This window comes from Equus quagga, chromosome 4, assembly GCF_021613505.1.
Source record: "Equus quagga isolate Etosha38 chromosome 4, UCLA_HA_Equagga_1.0, whole genome shotgun sequence".
Taxonomy (NCBI): domain Eukaryota; kingdom Metazoa; phylum Chordata; class Mammalia; order Perissodactyla; family Equidae; genus Equus; species Equus quagga.
This window is the reverse complement of record NC_060270.1, coordinates 110,999,582-111,021,825: the sequence shown is the minus strand read 5'-3', so window position 1 is coordinate 111,021,825 and position 22,244 is coordinate 110,999,582. Positions and strand designations below refer to the sequence as shown.

The following is a 22,244-nucleotide window of genomic DNA, read 5'->3' as shown; positions in this document are numbered from 1 at the left end:
AGATCATAAATGCAAACACAGGCACTGAAATCAAGTAGCAGTCATACATTTGCTGTTGATTTTATTTTTAGATTATCATCATAATAAAAACACATTTTTAAAATTTGTCATAGGACCTTAGTTTGACAAACCGTGTTTTAATAGATGTGTCTAGTGGGGGATTGTTCTTGAAGAGCAAGGGATGGAGATCTGTCATAATGACCTTCTGAAGATTAAAATGAAGTGGTAGATGGAAGTCCATGTTTTAGCTTTTTGTTCATGCTAAAAAGTTTCTCTTTTTCAGGGCCTGGCCCAGTGGCGTGGTTGTTAAGTTCATGCACTCTGCTTTTGCGGACTGGGGTTCGCGGGTTTGGGTCCTGGGTGTGGACCTGCACACTACTCATCAAGTCGTGCTGTGTGTGTATCCTCTGCATACAAAATAGAGGAAGACTGGCATAGGTGTTAGCTCAGGGAAAATCTTCCTCAAGCAAAAAGAGGAAGATTGGCAGCAGATGCTCGCTCAGGGCCAATCTTCCTCACCAAAAAAAAAAAAAAAAGAAGAAGAAGTTTCTCTTTCATAGGTATTCATAGCCTTGTGGTTTTAGCCACACTATAAGTGCCTCTCATTCAAAGCAGGATTTCCTTCTCAGTATTACAGTGTTACTCTTTTTGTTACTAGGTGACATTGGTTAACAAACTCAGAAGGCCTGGTTACTAACCAGTACCTTCTATCTGTCTTCCCTTCCCCTTGTTTTCTATTAAACCCAGACTTCAGTCACATCAAGTTCATCAGCCCACAGCTCCCACCCCCCAATCCCTCCTACTCTCTCCTCTTTATTTTTTATTTCTAGTCATTTGGGGCTTACTTTATGGTCATCATTTATATTCTCCCTCAATTCTACATCCTTCATCACTACTACTTTCTGTACCACCAGCCTGGATAGGCCTAATCTAGATAAAACCAAATATTTTGCCCCAGCCTGCCAATGGTAGAGGAAATCACATAATTGCTGTATCCATTAGGTTACTTTTGGTTGGAGATAACAGAAAACTCAGACTGGCTTAAACAATTAAGGGAAGGTATTGGCTTATTAACTGAAAAAGCGAGAGATGGGACCAGCTTCAAATGAAACTTGGTCCAACTACTTAACAGTGGGACCTAAATTCTTTTTATCTTCCTAATTTTCCTTCTTCAGAGTTGGCTTCATCCTAAAATGTTACCATACCGTCCTAAGGCCAGGCCCACTCATGGCTTCAAGATGGCTTTTGTTATGAACTGAATTATGTCCTCCTCCACGAATTCAAATGTTGAGGCCCTAACATCCAGTGTGACTGTGTTTGGAGATAGGGCCTTTATGGAGGTAATAAAAGTTAAGTGAGGTCATACAGGTGGGGCCCTAATCCGATAGAACTGTGACCTTAGAAGAAAAGAAAGAGACACCAGACATCTCTTTCCACAAGCATGCAAGCAGGAAGGCCATGTAAAGACACAGCAAGAAGGCAGCTGTCTACAAACCAGCAAGATAGCCTTACCCGAAACGAACCCTGATGCCCCTTTGATCTTGGACTTCTAGTTTCCAGAACTGTGAGAAAATAAATTTCTATTGTTTAAGCCACCCCAGTCTATGGTATTTTGCAAAGGTAGCCTGAGCTGAGTAATACAGTTTTCAACAGCTTTGGGGCTTCATGCTTCCTTTTTTCAGGTGTAACAGTTATAAGAAATCATCTCTGTCCCAAAATCTCTAGCAGTAGACCTAAGATGCTCTCTGTTGGACAGGCTTAGTCACATGCTCATCTGTCAACCAATCACTATGCCCCAAGGTTTGGAATGTGCTGATTGGCTTACTGTAGCTTATACAGTCCACCTCTGGCTTCAGTCAGGTCCACTGTAGCTTCTCTGCAAACTCATAGATCCCAAGTCCATGAGCTGTTGGGAGTGGGGAGTGAGTGCTGCGGAGAAAACCAATGGATGATTACTAATTTGAGTTGCAACTTCAGATGGGCCACTTAATGTTTTTGACTTTCCTTTACTTACATGTTGTTAGTTTTCTTTCCCATTTTTTTCTGTTCCTCCTTTTCTCAAATTCCCTTCCTTGCAGCTTATTACTTCACAAAGAAGAGAGCATTGGGAAAGGACTCTCTTAACAATCATCCCTTCCACTAAGAACTGTTCTCACTCATCAGAGGATGAGATTGTTCTTGACATCTTACATGGCTAACATGTTTTCTGCGTACTTATTCCCCCACCCTTCCTATTTCTCAAAACTTATTTGGCAATAATCCATCTCTTTCCAGTATCTTCAGTCTCTTTTTTTTTCAACATTGGGTTTTCTCTCATCCTCCAAAGATACTCAAAATTCTCTGCAGCTTAACAAATATTCTTCTTTGACCCAGGTGATCTCTCAAGATATAGCCCAACTTCTGTCTTTTCCTCTCCACTGCCTGTCAGAGTTGTCTACATTCACTGCCTCCCCTACTCCATTGACCTACTTATTCCTGAACTCTCCATTCTGCTGGCACAGCCAGGATTCAAATCACTTTAATAAAGATCATCATTGATCTGTGCTTCCAAAACCAATTATTTATTTTTAGCTTCTCCTCTTTTAATATTCTTTAGTATTTGATCACATAAAGTGGCATTTCTTCCTCTACTGCCTCCTAAGTGTTATATTACCGTGAGTTCCATCTGTCTCATTTTTTCTTTTTTTTTTTTAAAGATTGGCACCTGAGCTAACATCTGTTGCCAATCTTCTTTTTATTTTTTCTTCTTCTTCTCCCCAAAGCCCCTCAGTACATAGTTGTATAATCTAGTTGTGAGTGCCTCTGGTTATGCTATATGGGATGCCGCCTCAGCATGGCCTGATGAGCGGTGCCATGTCCGTGCCCAGAATCCAAACCAGTGAAACCCCAGGCTGCAAAAGCAGAGCATGCAAACTTAACCACTTGGCCATGGGGCTGGCCCCTCATTTTTTTCTTGATCAATCATCATGACTTCAACTACCACCTATAAACCAGTGACTTGTCTCCCAAATCTACATCTCTAGTGCCTACTATTTACCTGAACACATTTCCAACTACCTATTGGGGATATCCATTTGAGTATATTGTGGGATCCTTAAAATTTGTCATGGGCAAACGGAAATTATCTTTCCTTCCCTACCCTCACCCTAACATTATTCACCTTTTTTCTGAATTCTGTCTTGAATACTGTCATCATCTATTCAGCTACCCAAGCCAGAAATTTTGGTTCATATTTGGCTTTATCCTCCTTTCACATCTAGTCATTTAAAAAAAATCTACTGATTTTGCCTCTAAAGTGTATCTTGACTTTGCCCCTTCCTTAATTTTCATGCCACTGTCTTCTTTGGCTCTCATGATCCCTGACAGATTCTTATTGTGTGTAGCCCTCTTCTAATCAATTGCGTATAGGATTGGGTCTCAATCATTAATGTGCATCAGGATCAGATGTGAAGATTTTCAAAACTGTAGATGCCCCAGTCCCAGAGCTCTGATTTTCACTGGTCTGGTATAGGGCCCAGTGATTGGTAGTATAAGACCATCATAGCAATCTTTATAAAATACAAATCTGATTGTGCTGCTCACCTGTTTAAAACTGTTCATTTGTTGGCAATGCCTATAAGAAAATATTTAAGCTGCTTAATTTGGTATACATAAAGATCCCTCACTATCTGGCCCCTTCCTAACTTTCCAGCCCCATAAACACCTTTCCACCCCCACCCCCGTTTTCCCCTCACATCATAGGCTTGAAGCATACAAAATTTTTTTTTATTAGCTTCTAATTTTAGAACAGTTTTAGATTTACAGAAAAATTGTGAAAATAGTATATATAGTTACCATATGCTTCATACCGAGTTTTCCGCTATTATTAACAACTTACATTACTATGGTATGTTTGTCACAATTAATACGCCAATATTGATACATTATTGTTAACTAAAGTCCATAGTTTATTTACATTTCCTTAGTTTTTACCAAATACCCTTTTTTTGTTCCAGGATCCCATCCAGGATACCACGTTATATTCAGTCATCATGTCTCGTTAGGCTCCTCTTGGCTGTACCGGTTTCTCAGATTTAATTTGTTTTTTGATGATTTTGACAGTTTTGAGGAGTACCGGTCAGGTAGAACATTTTGTAGACTGTTCCTCAATTAGTGTTTGTCTGATGGTTTTCTCCTGATTAGACTGAGGATATGGGGTTTTGGGAGAAAGAAGACGAAGTGCCATTCTCATCACATCTTATCAAGAATACATACCATCAACGTGACTTATTGCTGTTATGTTGACCTTGATCACCTGGCTGAGAGAGTGTTTGTCAAATTTCTCCACTGAAGAGTTACTCTCTCCCGCCTTCCATAGTGTCCTCTTTAGAAGGAAGTCACTATGCACAGCCCACACTTGAGCAAAGAGGAGTTATGCTCCACCTCCTTGAGGGTGGAGTAGCTACATAAATTGTTTAGAATTCTTCTGCATGGGAGATTTGTCTCTTCTCCCCCATTTATTTATTTATTCAATCAATCATTTATGTCAGTATGGACACATGGATATTTATTTTATATTTTGGGTTATAATCCAAAATTACTTCATTTATTTTGTTGCTCAGAGTGTTTCGACTTTAGCCGTTGGGAGCTCTTTCAGTTGGCTCCTGTGTCCTTTTGACATACTCCTGTTTTAGGTTTTTTGTGAGTGTGTGGGGGTTTTTTTGTTTCTTTGTTTTAGCACTTCCTTGCTTTCTGGTGCTATAAGATGCTATAGGCTCATCTTATGTATTCCCTGCCCAAGTCCTAAAATCAGCCATTTCTCTAAGGAGCCCTGGTTCCTTTTATTGGAGAATAGTATTAGAAACCAAGATCTAGGTGCTTGGTGTGCTTGTTGCTACTGGGATGTAGTTGCTTCTGGGCCCTTTCGTCTGGCAGGGTAAGGAAATACGTGTGTGTATACTAACCTGACTATATATGCATGTATCTAATATTTCTATATGTAATATTTGTGTTTATAGTAAGCTAAACATGAGTTCATACTGATGACTTAAATTCTAATTCATTGCCATATGGATTGTTCTAGCCTTCTCCCCTTGCTTATCTGTAACCTTCCACTCTCAGTGAAAAACCTGGTACCCACCATCTACTATCTATCTCTTAATTGTTCAATTTCAATATATTTGTATAGTGGTTTCAGAATTGTTAACCATTTATCAGCTAGAGTATAGTGCTTATTACAGTTCTTATTGCCTTTAGTCTTACTCTACTGATTTCCGAAGTTACTTAGCATCTTTTTCCAAATTACTTTTTATTCCCTGAATATACCATACACTTTCACAGCTCTTTGTGTTTATTTGTTCTAAATTCTCTGCCTGAGATGCCTGGCTTTCACCCTTATCTCCTTGGACTATTGCTACTTATTCTTCTAGACCCAGCACAGACGTTGCCTCTACCAGGAAGCTTTCCCTAGCAGCTACCAATAGACTTAATCATTCATTCCTCTGTGCTCTAATAGCACCTTACACCCACCTCTACTGCACGTGTCGGGATTCTTTGTTTGCATCTCATTCTTCTTTACTTGATGGTAAGGTTCTTGAGGGAAGGAACCAAATAGATTTGTCCCTGGATTCCCAGGACTTAACAGTAATGGATGTTATATATGTTAGAATCCTCTCAGATGAAAATAACAGAAAACCTAATAGTGGCTGAAATATGTAAATATTTCTTTTTCTCACCTAGCAAGAAGTTCAGAGGAAGGTGATAATCACTGATTTACCAGTTCAATGATGCCATTAAGAGCCAGGCATTTTTCCTCCTGTGTACGCAACATCACTGTGTAGAATTTACACAGTGCTATTACTTCTGTCTACCTAAATCCTACATTCTTTTCAAATTATGGAAATACATTCGTTTGGACACTTTTATTCACTAATGTTATGTTTATAACCTTTTATATCTCACATTCATTTATAATATTCTAATTTGTGCCCAGACAGCCTTATTGATACATTAGTCCAAACACGACAGGGTAAATCCTGCATACAGGTGGAAGCCTCTCCTGCCATCTAGAGTACTTAGGGATAGAGACCTTTGCAATGAATATGAAAGCAGAAGTCTCACTGAGGGCAGAACTCCATTAATCTCATCCATGTGAGTTTTTATTAGAACTTATAAGAACTGATCACACATAAAGTATGCATGTAACTTAATACCTTTTCTCAGCCCACCAAATCTGATTAATGTCTCCAGAAGTTACTATTGGCACACACAAATGTGAAATGTCAGGTGGATGAGTTAAAACATTTCATTCTGGTCCACCATAATGTTTTTGGAGACAACTTCCAGAGTAATTAGAATAGTATACTCTTCAGATATTTAGGATATTAGGCAGCTTTGAGATGGGTTTACATGAAATCCCTTAAAGAAATAACTTGTGAGTCCCCGTAGCCTCTTTTTCTGTGAGTGAGTACATGGTGTGGCCACCTTTAAGGGTGGTCCTGGAGAGCAAACACTGAGCATGAGGTCCTCATTTTGAAGCTGCAGAGTGACTGACGTCATAGTCTAATCAAAGTGCCCCGCAAACACTTACTATAATTATTGTTGTTGTTCTGTTCTTGCTAATAACCTTATTTATACCCTGAAATTATAATCATCCAAAGAAAGATTAAAACAAGATGTATGAGTTGCCTGAGCCGTTTGCCTCACAGATGGTCACCCTCGGAGTTCTCTGAAATTGCCAGGGTTAATTGAAGCTTCAGTTTTCACCGCAGCGTAGTTGATACTTAAGTGTTTCTTACCTGTCGGCTTTCACTATCCAAAACAGTACAACAATAGCTCTTTAATTTGCTCTCATTAATGCCAGCCACTCAGGTAATGTTTAGTGCAGCTTTATCTAGATGATGTTTGTTCCTCTGAATGAAACCTTTGTACCAGCTTCCCAGCTGAAAAGAAAAGCTAAACAGTCACAAAGGTAAAAACATGAATGTCTCACTAATTTATTTATTTAAAGGATGCTTAGGACCCAGGAAACATCGAAGGGGAGTTAACTTTTAAATGGAGAGTAGGCATGTAGTGTATGATTAATGGCAGTTTCTTTCCCTGAGACTTCAGTGAGCTGAGACAACTGGGAATCATTCTCGGGGAGCCTTACAAGTAGTTTGTGCTCAGAGCCAGCTAAGTGCTCCAACGATAATATACAAACAGCAGTACTATTTGCTCTAGTTGTTTGGTTCTTCTCTAGTAGTATTGAAATGTGAGAAAGCAATCTTAGGATAGAGCTTAAATAGCAAGGGAAATAAGTCCTGTTTGCCTCCACTCCTCAGCCGTGTAAAAGTAGACCAGTGAAAAGAACTGGGTATTAAAATGTTACATTATTTACGTGATGCCAGAGCACTTTGCCTGTATCTTGAGATTTAAGCACTGGGAAGAGAATAACTATGCTCTCCTAAATCTGGGGACTGGTGTCTCCCAGTGGCATTGCTTGCTATTTGATTAAGGCCCAAGAGAAGAAACAAAATTGAGAGAGATGAAGGGAGAGAAGGAATTCTGGGCCTCCATAAATCAGTTACAACAAATTAGCAATCCCAGTAAAGACGGGAGAATCAGAACTGAGATCCTTCTTGCATGTGTGGTGTATAAACGTGGAACACAAATGGTGAAGAGTATGTATGGGAATAACAAAGATGTTAAAAAAGAATAAAAAAAGGTAGAATGTGAGCTCTCCAATTAGACTACCTGAGTTCAAATTAAAGCCCCATCAGTTATTGGTTGGGTGACCTTAAGCATGTTACTTTACTTCATCCTGTGTGGGGTTTTCCTCTGTAATATGGGTATAAAAATAGAACCCCTTGATAGGGAAATAGGAGTTAGATAAGATAATACACATAGAGTCCTTCAAAAAGGGCCTCACACATGGAAAATATTTAACTTTTTTTTAATTGAGATTTATATGAAAGGTCAATTGGGGTTGGTGCTTTACTTCCTCAAAGATTTTTTCAACTTGCAAAATATAGCATGGAGTATTTCCTTTAACTAAAATTGTCCTTTTTCTTTAAAAAGTACTTAAAACTATTACTCTACAAAAACAAAATTTGCAGTTACTTTTTTCATGTTTTAACATAAAATATCCTTGTATGTACATTTTACCTGTTGTGGTAGAATATGTTATAGTTGGTTGGTATGGTAAGGGAGACGCATGAATCATTGTGAAAAGGGCTTCATTTTAGTGAAAGCAGAGCATCTAGCCAAAATTTCGAGGTGAGGCAGAGATCTCTTCCCCACAAGTTGTCCTATACCAAGCCTCTTCTTTTGCTGTAAGCACACTGTGGTGGCACTGCTTGGCCCAGAAAACGGTACACTCTTTGGTGGCCATGCTGTGGTGATGACCCACATACAAAATAGAGGAAGATTGGCACAGATGTTAGTTCAGGGTGAATCTTCCTCAAGGAAAAAGAGGAAGATTGGCACAGATGTTAGCTCAGGGTGAATCTTCCTCAAGCAAAAAGAGGAAGATTGGTAACAGATGTTAGCTCAGGGCGAATCTTCCTCAAGCAAAAAGAGGAAGATTGGCAACAGATGTTAGCTCAGGGCGAATCTTCCTCAGCAAGAAAAAACAAACAGAAAACATCTTCTCCTTGGCTTGTCATACTATGTGCGGAACCCAAGTCATTTTATACATTTGCTCTTTTCCTTGCATTCTAAAATAGGTGTGCACTTAACACCTAGAGCTGGCAAGAAGTCTGTCAGCTCTTTACAGCACACCTCTGTATACTTGTTAGCATAATAAATGCTATTGATAATAAAATTCTGTCACTCTGATACTTATGTGAACTTCAGTTCCCTTCTGGATCTGTTCCTTAGTGATCTCTTTAGCCAACTGACTATTCATGACTGAGTCTTAGCATTGAGATTTCAGAGGGCCGTGGCCCTAAAGTCATGCTCACCATGTTTCATTTTGACCTTGACAGGACTTGAGAGAAAGAACTACCATAGGATGGTGAGCTGGAAGTGGGAACCTATAGGCAAAGTAAGTAAAAGAAATACCACTTGATTATATGGGCTGTAATTTGATATGGCAGAATTAGTTTGACCCAAGTTAAGTGAAGGGTGAGGACCACGAAGCTTTTAGCTGCTTCCAAAAGTAAATAAAAACTCAGACACCTAACAAGGATTTGTGGAGATTTGTTGCCTTCATATTTCTCTGCTCTGAACTGGAATAACTCAAACTAAATATCAGCCTTTGCAATTAAAGCACACAAGACATGCCTAGAAAACTTACCCAGGTTTCCCCCATTTAGATATCCTCAAGTTTTATTCCTTTCAAACCGTGGTAACTTGAAACTGTAATGAGAAGCATTAAGTCTGTGGGAAAATGCATTGTAACAATATGACCAATACTCAAACCTTTATTTCATACGAGTATACTACTTATCCAGTTATGCTGGCCTTATAAAACAAATTAGGAAGTGTTCTCTGTTTTCCAAAAACGTCTGTGTAAGATTGGTGTTATTTCTCCCTTAAATGTTTGATATTCACTAGTGAAACCATCAGGCCCTGCAGTTTTCTTTGTAGGAAGGGTTTTTTTGTTTTTTATTGTGGAAAAATAAAATTTACTATCTTAAGTCTCTTTTTTAAGCGTACAGTTGGGTGGCATTAAGTATATTCACATTGTTGTGCAAACATCACAAGTATCCATCTCCAGAACTTTTCCATCTTTCCCAACTGAAGCTCTATCTCTACGCATTAAATACTTAACTCCTCATTCTCTCCTCCCCCTAGCCCCTGACAACGACCATTCTACTTTCTGTTTATCTGAATTTTTGACTACTCTAGGAAATTCATGTAAGAGGAATGATACAACATTTGTCTTTTTGTGATTGGCTCCTTTCCTTTAGCTTAATATCTTCATGGCTCATCCATGTTGTAGCATGTGTCAACATTCCCTTCTTTTTAAATGCTGAATAATATTACTTTTATGTATCTATCACATTTTGTTTATCCATTCATCTTTCGATGGACACTTGGGTTATTTATACCTTTTGTCCCTTGTGAATAATGCTATTATAAACATGGTGTACAAGTATCTCTTCAAGTCACTGCTTTCTCTTCTTTGGGGTATATACCCAGAAGTAGAATTGCTGGCTCATATGGTAGTTCCACGTTTAATATTTTGAGGAATTGCCATACATACTGTTTTCCATAGCAGCTGCTCCATTTTGCATTCCCATCAGCAATGCACAAAGGTTCCAAGTTCTTCACATCCTCATCAACACTTATTATTTTCTCTTGTGTGTGTTTTTTTTTATAATGACCATGCTAATAGATGTGATATTTGTTTTGCTTTTAGTTACAAGTTTAATTTATTTAATAAATTTAGGGCTATTTAGATTTTTTTCTTGTGCTGTTGTGGTAAGTTATTATTGGTAAATTGTGTTTTTCCAGGCATTTATCCCATCTAATAAATGGATTAGAATTTTTCACAATATCTCCTTATTAGCTTTTCAACATCTGTGGGGTCTGTGGTGATGTTTCCTTTTCATTCTTGTATTAGAAATTTGTGTTTACTGAAACACAAATGTTTGAGATCAGCCTTGCCAGAGGTTTATCAGTTTTATTAATCTTTTCAAAGAACCAATTTTTGACTTTAATTTGCCCTATTTTGTCCATTTTCTATTTCATTGATTTCTGCTTTTATTTTTATTTCCTTCTTTTTACTTACTTTGTAGCTAATTTGCTATTTTTCTGGTTTCTTAAGATTGCAGCCAAGATCATTGACTTGAGATCTTTATTTCTTTCTAGAAGTATTTAAAAACTATAAATTTTTCTCTAAACATTGTTTTAGCTGCATCCCAGAATTTTTTATATTTTAAGATTTCATTATTATTCAATTCAATGTATTTTCTAATGTACCTTAAGATTTACTAACTCATGTAAATATTTTACCTGTAGGTTATTTAGGAATGTGTTGCTTAATTTCTAAATATTTCGGAATTTTCCCAGATATCTTATTATTTTAAGTTTGGATAAAAAGGCAAGAATCAGTATGCTCCTATGAGAGAGTCTCTTTAAATGTAAACACACAAATACATTTTTTAAAAAGGTATACCATACACAACACTGTGTAAGACAGCTGGTGGGGTCATATTAATATTAAACAAAGTAGCCTTCAAGAAAATGACTATTACCAGAGATAATGAGGGATATTTATTATTGAGTCAATTTATCAAAAATGTTAATATTTAATATTGTTATGGTCAGAAAGCATACTCAGTATGATTTTAATACTTTGGAATTTATTGAGACTTGTTTTATAGCCCAGCCTGTATGGTCTGCCTTGGCAAATGTTCCGTGTTCACTTGAAAAGAATGTGTATTCTGCTGTTATTAGGTATAGTGTCCTTTCTATAAATGTCATTTAGGTCAAGTTGATAGTGTTCAAATCTTATCTATCCTTATTGATTTTTGATAGTTTATTTCTGAATGTTGTTCTATTTATTACTGAGAGAGGAGTACTAAAATCTCCAAGTATTACTGTGAATTCATTAATTTCTCCTTTTAAAAAGTTCTGTTCATTTTTGCTTCATATATTTTGAAGTTCTGTTATTAGGTACATGCACATTTAGGACTGTTATATCTTGATGAATGGTTTATCATTGGTTTATCATTATTAAATGTCCGTTTTTATCTCTGTTATAGTCTTTCTTTTAAGTCTACTTTGTGTATTATTATATCTCCACCAGTTTTTCATGCAGTGTTTGCATGGTATCTCTTTTTTTAATTTTAATCTATTTATATCTATATTTAAAGTGCTTTTCTTATAGACAGTATATGGTTGGGTGTTGCTTTTTCATACAAGTTGACAATCCGTGTCTTTTAATTAGAGTCTATTTACATTGAATGTAATTGTTGATTTGGTTGTGTTTAAATATGCCATCTTGATATTTGATTTCTAATCGTCCCATCTGTTTTGATTTCCTCTGTTCTTCCTTTCCTGCCTTTTGAGTGAATGGAATATTTTTAGCTATACTTCTTTGTGTTATTTCAAATAAAAATAGTATTTATCCATACAGTTCCATTATGCAAATAATATCTTCGTTAAACTTGTATTCAAATTAGGGGATGCCAAAAGAAAGTTAAGAAAAGGTACATAAAGAGAGTGGGAGTCTCTAGTGGCGGAAACCAACTTTCCCTGCCAGAATTTTGTTTGGAGTTGACCTTGCCCTTCTCCCCTTTTCCCATCACGAAATGGAACCATGACCTAGTAAGCAATGTTAACATGATAGTCATAACATAAAGCATATGTTTGTTAACCATTGTAGTCAATATAGCTGGATAGCTACCTGTATACTGTCACACTCTCCTGTCACTTCCTTTTTCCACACTGCAAGGATCTTAGGAGCCACCCTGAAAAATACAAAGTAACTTGCTTCTAATTAGATTTATGTCAGACAAGTGTCAGTTTTGTATATTCAGTCAAACAGTTAATTCACGAGCACCTTGTTGCTGCTGTTAGAAGCTTGCAATTTAGTTGAGAAGGCATTTATATAATTTTATTATTTGTTTATATTTATTATGTAAGTTTATTATGTATTTATATAATAAAAAGATGAAGAGCAATGCAAGGCTGTGTGTGACTCTTGCACGTAATAAATAAATGAAATAGATAAAGATGTTTCTGTGATTAATTAGAAAAAGAGCTGCCTAAACAGGACAAATTGCCACATGTTTAGGCCCTGGCCATGCCATTCTCTTTCTAAGGGGTAGCAGTCTGCCAGGCACACACTTCTCTGGCATTTTCCTGAATTGCCTAATATCCAGTCTGGTTATGACTTTTTGTCTCCAGCTATCTATAGAGGTTCTTGGTCCTTTATAGTGAGAGAAACTCTTTATCTTTTTTTCCCTCTCTTCCTCTTCTATATATAGATAGATAGAGATAAGTATCACATGATTATTTGAAAAATTGAAATTTCATTTTGATTTGGCTTTCCTGGGTGGAAAACATTTACATCATTTTACACTTTGGAGCATGAATTACCTCTCTTTCTAGGTGTAATCAGTTTCTACTCTTCAGCATATGGAAGATTTTATGAATAATATTCGGTGCAGCAAGAGCTCTAAAAATAATTGTGCAGGTAGGGTTTTGTTCATCTTATGTGGAACACTGTCAGGAGAAAAGAACAAAGGCGTATCAGGGGAAAGGTAGTGGTAGGTGGAGCATTTAATTTCATTTGCCTCCACCAAAGAGCTTGCTTTTAGTGCAGAAGGAAAAACAAACAAGAAACGGGAGATCTGCACTAGCTATTGAATGTTTCATTTCTCATCACTGTTGGTCACATTTGAATGGAACCATGACAGTCTTTTTGGTGTGTATAACTAAGCCTTTTTTTTTTTTCCTAAAGGAAAATCTTGAATTTTATGTTTAAAAGCACAATGAGATGTTTTTGACATTCTCCAGTTCATTTTAGAATTCACAGTCTTAAAACCCATTGACTTTCAGTAAGGTGGTAAAGGGTATACAATACATGTCATTTTTATGCCTAATAGCACCTTGGATAGTCTCTAATGTGTATTATGTATACACACCTTTTAGCATCTGCTTCTACATGACAGCTTACAGCATTAGGCTGAATATTGTGATCAGCAACTGAACAGGAGTGAAATGCTGAGCAGTATTACAATGGATTCTTATTGGAAAAGATAAGCTCTTTAGAGCTTCATTTTGGTACTTTTCCATAAAGATTTTAAACCAACATGTTGCCAGTACATAATTAAGATGACACACTATTTAAATGTTTAAGTTATTCTTCCAGAAATGGGCATGGATTTGGCTAATCAGCTGATGATTCTCCTCTTGACATAGGATTTAAGAATGCGTTTTGTACATTTTGCAAATGTATTACTGACTATTCTTAAAAATAGATGTATACAGGGTTATTAGAATTAAGAATTACTGGGATCATATCTTAATACAGTATTTATTTATTTAACTAATTTTCATATTATTCAGTTCAGCTGTGGGAATGAGGTTTACTACGTTTGTTTTCTTATTCTGCTATTATACATGGGTTTTTGGTCTAGTGGTCACAAAATATTCCCTAGAAATTTGTGTGCCTAAAATTCCCAAATCATAATAATAAAATCACTTTTGAAAAAATGTTTTAGTACACAAAATCCAGATTCTGGACTTAGATGCTTTGGCCATGTGCTGAAAATTAAATAAGCAAATACCAAACAAAGCAAAGTTGGTGAAGGCTGTGACTTATAAAGAACGCCAGCCGATGTCACACACTCTATTCTTTTCCCTTCTCTTGGCCTGAAAATACTTGAGGAGAGAAGCTATCATGCCCATCTTTCATTTAAAAATTTTTAGTTTCCGTGTTCTTTCTCAGGTTGTACCCCTTTTGGCCAGTTTTTGGCTATTAGATAAACAACACGCTGTTTAGTCCATATTGACTAATCAATCGTTTGTAACTTTCCAGGTACTGATTAGGATGAATGTGATTTGGAGAAATTCTGTTTCCTGTCTACGGATAAGAAAGGTGCCACACAGATACCAAAGTAGTTATCACCCAGTGGCCCCTCTGGGATCAAGGATTTTAACTGACCCAGCCAAAGTGTTTGAACACAACATGTGGTAAGTTATCTTTTTAGGTCTGCTATGTATGTATGTTAAACATCACCGGTGGTATTATTTTCATTTAGTACCAAGAAAGGATTTTTAAGGCTGATCACTTAAGTTATGTTGTTGAGGTTCAAAAGCCAGGATAACTGATCCTAACTAAGTGTTGCCAATCTGGAATGTCTTTGCAAATGGAATTAGAAAAGTGAAACTTCCCAAGTGCTTTCCTCAGCTTTGGGGTTCTTGCATGCCCTCCCCGCTCACCTCTGATCCTGATTTGCCAGCATACCACTGGGGAGGGGGAGACCTTCTTTTCCAGATAGAGCCCTCCTCCTGCCCCACAGGCTCTTCTCTCTTTTACAAGTACTTGTCAATCAGCAAGTATGTGTTCAAGACCTGCTGCTTGCTGAGCACCAGGGAGAACACACTGGTGTGTCTTTAGTCCATACTTCCAGGAAACCCATGCTCTGTTTGGGAAGATTGATATTTATAGGAAAAATTGATAATTAGCAAACTGTAAGGACTGTATGCCTTACAAGAACAACTCAACCATACAAAATCATTTCTGTTTTGGCATAGTCAGGAAGATTTCTTCTGTTTTTTTAAGTTCAACTTTATTGAGGTATAATTGACATTTAAAGGAAGATTTCTTCAATTGTGGAAACTAAGACTAGGATTATTTTTCTGTCTCCGGTATCTAGTAGAGTGCCTGACATATAAATATTTGTGGAATAATAACTTGGATAGGTAAAGCTGGAGTAAGGGCATTCCAGGTGGGTAGAAAGTTATAAAACACAGAGATGAGGAAGTATAAGGCAGATTCAGGAGACAGTGAACAGGATAGTTTGCCCAGAATAAAGGCTTTTCTAGGAGCTTGATGAACAATAAGGTTGGAATGATCTAGGCCAGGGGTGGGGGTAGGAGCAAGATTGTGTGTGGTCTTGAATTCACAGCTCAGTGGCAGGCATTACAGAGCCACTAAAGAGAAACAACATTCTACATAGCATGTTAAGTATATGTATTTGGTTAACAGTATACTGGACAGATCAGCAGGTAGAACTAGAAGCAGGAAATGGCCAACGATTGAGAGATTGTGAAGGAAGAATAAATAGAACTTGGTACTTTTGTAGAAGAAAGGAAAAGGAAGCATTTGACTCTGAAATTTTGATCTTAGATGGCTAATAGAAACAGGAAAATCAAGAGGTAAACTGATTTTTTTATTTTGGAAGAAAAATGGTGAATTTCGTTTTAGATATTTTGAATAGGCTTTGGGAGCAGGACATTGTGGGAAACATGTTGAGAACACAGACTCTGCTGCTGGGAAGAAGGAGAGGGGTCAGGGCTGAAGATGTGAAGTTGGGTGTGATATCTGCAGACAAAATTGTTATCTGCCTAGCCTTCAGAGCAGGGTCTCAGGGCTAGGACAGTGATTCATGGACTTTTTGTTGCAAGAAGATAGCAATTTTAAAAGGACATAGATTGGCCTTTTGTTACTTAGTCCTGCACTATACATTATGGTGGCCACTAGCCACGTGGTAACTGAGCGCTTGAAACCTGGTTAGTCTGCATTGAGATGTGCTGTGACATTTTGAAGACTTAATTTAAAAAAAGGTAAAATATATTATTAATTTTTATGCTGAATTACGTGTTACAATGATATTATTTTGGACATATTGAATTAAATATATTATTAAAATTAATGTCATTTCTTTTCACTTTTCTTTAACATGGCTACTAGAAAATTTTAAATTACATGTGTAGCTAACATTATACTTTCTTGGACGGTTGGATTAAACCATTTTGACTGCAATCACCAATATGGACAGTTATAGTAGGCTGTGAGATAATTGCCAGGCAGTTAAACCTCCAGAGGAACTTCTAGTCCTAGGCCAGCTCCTCGTTGACCCATTTTCTTTTCTTCATTACACTCTAGTGATTTAGCTGTCTATGTTCTCTTTTTCCATCTGCTACCACCAGCTCTTTTGCCCAAGATTCCTGCCTACCCATATAAATTCTGTTTTGTTGTAGGCTCTCAGGGAAGCAAGGGTCATCCGGTTCAGTGCCTCTCAAACACTTAGACTGCTGCACAAGAATCCCCTGGGGAGTTATTATTTCACCAGGTCTAGGGGTATGGCCCAGGAATTTGTAATTTGAAAATGCTCTTTTAGGAATTCTGTTGAGCAGCCAGGTTTAGGAATCCTTGATCCAGTCAAATGGTTTTCAAAGTGTTCTTTAGCAGCAGAATTTTTTCCAAGTGAAGTCTTAACATGGAATCCCAATATTTAAAAGGTAAAAACAAACCTGTTCAGAATGAAGCAGGCATAGAGGCCTGGGGCATCAACCGGTCCATCCCTTCTCCTCTCTCACTCCTCTTCTCTCACTCTAGCAGCCTAAAGGACCTTCAGGATTCTGATGAACAAAGTTTGAAAACCTTGATCTAGTGTTGACAGCCGTCCTCCCCCATAGCATACCCCGCAAGGAGTTGTCCAGCCTTTGCCAGGATACCTCTAGTGAACTCTCTCCAAAGACAGATACGTACCGTAATAACAATAAAAATAACTTTCTCCAAGGGAAGAGGAAAGCAGTTGCTTCACATCACCTACCCATGCACCTTTTTTTTTTTTTCTCCTCCTTAAAGAGAAGATTTGTAAGTTAAACTGAAAACCAGAAGACTGGTATACTTTCCCCACTTCCTTCAAGTCCAAAGTTCCGTCCGAAAGTTTTCCCTTCCTTCCTATTTCCTCCTTTGTATTAAGAATAATGTTTCCTCTCTTGCTGAATTTTTTTTTGAGGAAGATTAGCCCTGAGCTAACATCTGCTGCCAATCCTCCTCTTTTTGCTGAGGAAGACTGTCCCTGAGCTAACATCCGTGCCCATCTTCCTCTACTTTATACGTGGGACGCCTACCACAGCATGGCGTGCCAAGCAGTGACATGTCCGCATCCGGGATCCAAACCGGCAAACCCCCGGGCTGCTGAGAAGTGGAACATGCGAACTTAACCACTGCGCCACCAGGCCGGCCCCTCTCTTGCTGAATTTTGATTTTTCAAACAAGTTTCTAGAAAAGTACATGTCAATTTTCTCTCAGAGATGTTAGAATTGTCTATAGTTTATTTTTCCGTTTAGCCTCTAGTTTAGTTAGTAAGGACTATTTACTCTATATATGACCCTCTTTTTAGAAAATTTTTTGAGAAAAAATAGATATCCCTTCCTATTCAATTTCTAATGTCCTGAGAAAGATTTGCCTTCCATATTCTGGATATTTGTATTACTAGTATTTACATCTGCCTGTAGGCTTTTATTGTTAATAATTTAATGGTGTGAAATTCACATAACATAAAATTAACCATTGTAAAGTGAACAATTCACTGGCATTAATTATATTCACAATTTTGTGCAGCCAGCACCTCTAGTTCCGAAACATTTCCATCGCTCCAAAGTAAAATCCCTACCCACTAGGCAGTTTGTCCTCACCCTGCAGTCCCCCAGGCCCTGGCAACCACCAGTCTGTGTTGTGTTCTGTCTCTATGGACTTACCTCTTCTGGATATTTCATATAAATGGAATCATACAATATGTGACCTTTGGGGTCTGGCTCCCTTCACTTAGCATAATGTCTTGGAGGTTTGTCCATGTTGTAGCATATGTCAGTACATCATTCCTTTTTATGACTGAATAATATTCCATTGTATGACTATACCACAATTGGTTTATCCATTCATCCACTGATAGACATTGGGTTATTTCTACCTTTTGGCTCTTGTGAATATAACTGCTATGAACATGCATGTACATGTACTTGTTTTCAGTTCTTTAAGGTGTATTCTGCTGAGTGGAATTACAGGTTCTTATGGTAATTCTATGTTTTAACTTTCTGAGGAACCACCAAACTGTTTTCCACAGTGACTGAACCATTTTACATTCTGCTTATAATTATACTTTTAATTATACTTAGTGCGTTTATCAGTTTTGGGGGGCACTGACATGAAACTATATTCAGAATGCTTTTGAGAAATGGCCAAGATATCTGTCTATACTGAGCAGCTTATACAGTTACTTGGAAAAATCTCTCCTTATTCCACGCTGTTCCTGGTTTAAGTATGTAGGCACTTTTCAGGGGATCTCTGAAATTTATAAGGAAGCAGTAAACACTTATATTATCATATAACTAAATCAGCCAGGCCAGTGGCTTTCAAGCTTTTTGGCATGATCCACAATAAGAAGTACCATTTACATCATGGACCAGTGCCTGTACATATAACGTATACACATATATGAAACAGGAACAAAAGTTTTCTGCAGTTTTACCATGTGAGACATGCACTGATATTTTTCATTTACTCTATTCTACTGTTTCTGTTTCTTTCTCTTTTTAAGTGTTGATTAGACTAACTAAGTTGATTTCACGGTTCACTAAAAGGTTCGTGGCCTTTAGTTTAAAAAATACTAACCTAAGCCATTATCTATAGAGCCAAGGTAGGACCTGTATGTTGCCATGTGACTTTCTACTCTGTAATCCATTTAAATAACAGAGTGTTTCCAGAATCCCAATAGAGTTCAGATATCAAGAATTCTTTCTTATTATTTACTGTGAATTTTCTTTATACAATCATTGTATTTATTGTCTGATTCCTCTTGCCCTGTTTCATACATGGTTCTTTAATACAGTTAATAAGTATTTTCTTTGTCTGTCTCGATTATGACATTTGTCATGAGAGGCAGTCTAGTCTAGATGTTGAGAGCACAGACTGATTAATTGTCTAAACTTGGGAAATTACTTAATCTCTCTGTGCCTCAGTTTCCTCATCTCTGAAATGGGATAATAATAGTAATATCTACCTCATAAAGTTGTTGTGAGGATTAAATTAGGTATATAATATAAAGTGTATACAACTTAGTAAATAAGCAACACATCAGAATTAACTATTCTATTATTATTATTACCATTTCCTGACATGTAGTTTAGTTAATTATGAATCTATTTTCATTATTAGATTGTATGATTCTTCAGAGGAGAGCTTAGTTTATGCCTGTTTCATAGCTAAATATTCCCAATAGGTAGGCACCCAATAAGTATGTTTGAATAAGTGAATCAATATAGAGAATTATAACATCCAGTTCAAGTCTACTAGAAGTTTATAGCTAAACTGAGAGTTAATATAGTGGCTAAATATGGGCTTTAGAATCCAAAAAGATCTGAGTTTAAATTCTGACTCTACCCCTTTCCACCTATGTGAACTTGAGCAAGTACCTTCATGGAGTGTTATGAGTATTAAAACAGAAAAATATAGAGAACTCTTCATAGTAGTAGTAAGTTCTCACTAAAGGGCATCATTCTTAGTAGTAGTAGTAGATGGAAGATTGAGATTTATACCAATGAACAAATAAACAATGTAGAGGAGTATGCAAGGTCGTATAGTGAAGACAGTGACGACCACAGGACTTCAGAATAGGAAGAGATTCCTGAGATGAGAATGGAAGAAAAGTCAGTAAGACTTCATAAAGCAGGTAGGATTTAACCTGGGCTCTGAAGGATGAGGAGGGTTTGAATAGTGAAAACCAGTTATTCTATACAAGTGGTAGCATGAGCAAAGATCTGCATTTGAGAATATGTGAGGTATATTCCAAAACAAGCAAATAGAACAGTCCGGTCAGAAGAGAGGTTTTATATTTTGAAACTGGGTCAGCGAGTGGTGTGACAAAAGAAGAATTTTAGGAGACTTAATCTGGCTCTGTTGTTCAGGATACTTAAAGTTAGCCATTATAGAACATGAAGTGATATCTTTTATCCCCAGCATTTTTTGTTTGTTGACATACACCCATCGCTGGCCTAGGTTCTGTGGCATACTCGAGAGGACTAGGAGATGATCACCGCTCTGAAGGAGCTCTAGTCTATTTCACAAAGAAGCCTGAGCCTTCCAGGTAAAGACGATGGGATAAAACTGAAAAACCAAGTACTCCCTCTGTAATAAAATGAATAAGAAATAATAAAAGCAAGCAAAAACTATACCAACAGCAACCAAAAAAGTCCATAAACATGCAAAATTAGTGACCAAGGAAAGAAACGGTAGATGCATGTGTGGCTCAGAGTGGCTCCTAACCCCACCTTCATCCCTCAGAAGCAGAGCTAGGGAAAGAAAGCCAGCTGAGAAAGCATCGCTAATACTCCTTAGGCAGTCCTGGCAGAGGGTGAGAAAGAACCCTTGAAAATAAATGTTCTTACCTATTGCAGCAGAATTTGAGATCTCGGCAGAGCAGGGAAAATTGAGGGAACTATCCAAAGCCCAAGGGAAATCCTCCTAGAAGTAGGACAGTCCTAACTAGGTAAGTGAAACCTACCATAGGACTTAATGAATCTCAAAAAAAAAGCAGATCCTTATAAAGGCTGCCCACTGCCCTGTGGAGTTCTCCCCCTCCCTCCTGCTACCTCTGACACCCTCAGGTTACAGAAAAGTGGAGAAAATACATTATCCCCAGCCTTCAAATGAGCTCACAGGGAAAGATAAACAGGTCCCTGAGTAAGGTTGGGTGTCAAGAGAATTTATCTGCAGAAAAACAGAAAGGAAAGGTAGAAGGAGGGAGAAAGAACTTAACACACATTATGGATTAGTTTGCATTTTCCAATATTTTATGTCAAGGGAATCACAATATGTACTGTCTTTCTTGTCTGGCCTCTTTCACTAAGCATAATTATTTTTAGATTTATCCATCTTGTTGCATGTACCAATAGTTTGTTCATTTTTACTGCTGATAAAAGACTCTTAATCAGAATATATGAAAAGCTCTCAGGGGCAGGCCCCAAGGCTGAGTGGTTAAGTTCGTGTGCTCCGCTTCAGCGGCCCAGGGTTTCTCCAGTTCGGATCCTGGGCGCGGACATGGCACCGCTCATCAGGCCATGCTGAGGCGGCGTCCAACATAGTGCAACCAGAGGCACTCACAACTAGAATACATAACTATGTACAGGGGAGGTTTGGGGAGAAGAAGAGGAAGGAAAGAAAAAAAAAGATTGGCAACAGATGTTAGCTCAGGTGCCAAAAAAAAGCTCTCAAAATTCAGTAAACAAACAACTCAATAAAAATGGGCAAAATATTTGAACAGACACTTCACCTAAGAAGACACAGATGGTAAGCACATGAAAAAATGCTCAACATCCCTAGTCATTAGGGAAGTGCAGATTAAAGTCACAGTGAAATACCATGACATACTTATTAGAATAGCTAAAATTCAAAATACTGACCATACCAAGCGTAATGAAGAGGTAGAGGAACTGGAACTTTCCTATATTGCTGATGGGAATATAAAATGGTATAACCACTTTGGGAAACAGCTTGGCAATTTCTTAAAAATTAAATATATACCTATTATATGATTCAGCCATTCCTAGATATTTGCCCAAGAGAAAAGAAAACATATGTCCATACAAATACTTAAATATGATTGCTCATAGCAGCTTTATTTCTATTAGCCAAATTTGGAAACAACCCAAACGTCCATCAACAAGTAAATGGATAAACAAATAGTGGTATATCTATATAATGGCATACTACTCAGTAATAAAAATTAATGAACTGTTGATACACACAACTATTAATGAATTTCACAATAATTATGCTGAGTGAAAGAAGCTATAAAGAGTATATACTGTACTCT

At 37.4% G+C, this 22,244-nt stretch overlaps 1 protein-coding gene across 3 annotated transcripts in view; it reads left to right on the top strand.

Annotated features, from left to right (window-relative positions):
• Window positions 1–22,244, top strand: part of METTL8 (methyltransferase 8, methylcytidine) — a 190,821-nt gene that overhangs the window by 17,936 nt on the left and 150,641 nt on the right. For 2 of the 3 annotated variants that reach the window (XM_046658544.1, XM_046658543.1), the window contains exons 2-3: window positions 8,946–9,004; window positions 14,456–14,610. In XM_046658544.1, the coding sequence (XP_046514500.1) occupies window positions 8,972–9,004; window positions 14,456–14,610 (188 nt within the window). In that variant the 5' untranslated portion in view covers window positions 8,946–8,971. The remainder of the gene's footprint in view (window positions 1–8,945; window positions 9,005–14,455; window positions 14,611–22,244) is intronic. The other variant, XM_046658546.1, reaches the window with a different exon arrangement.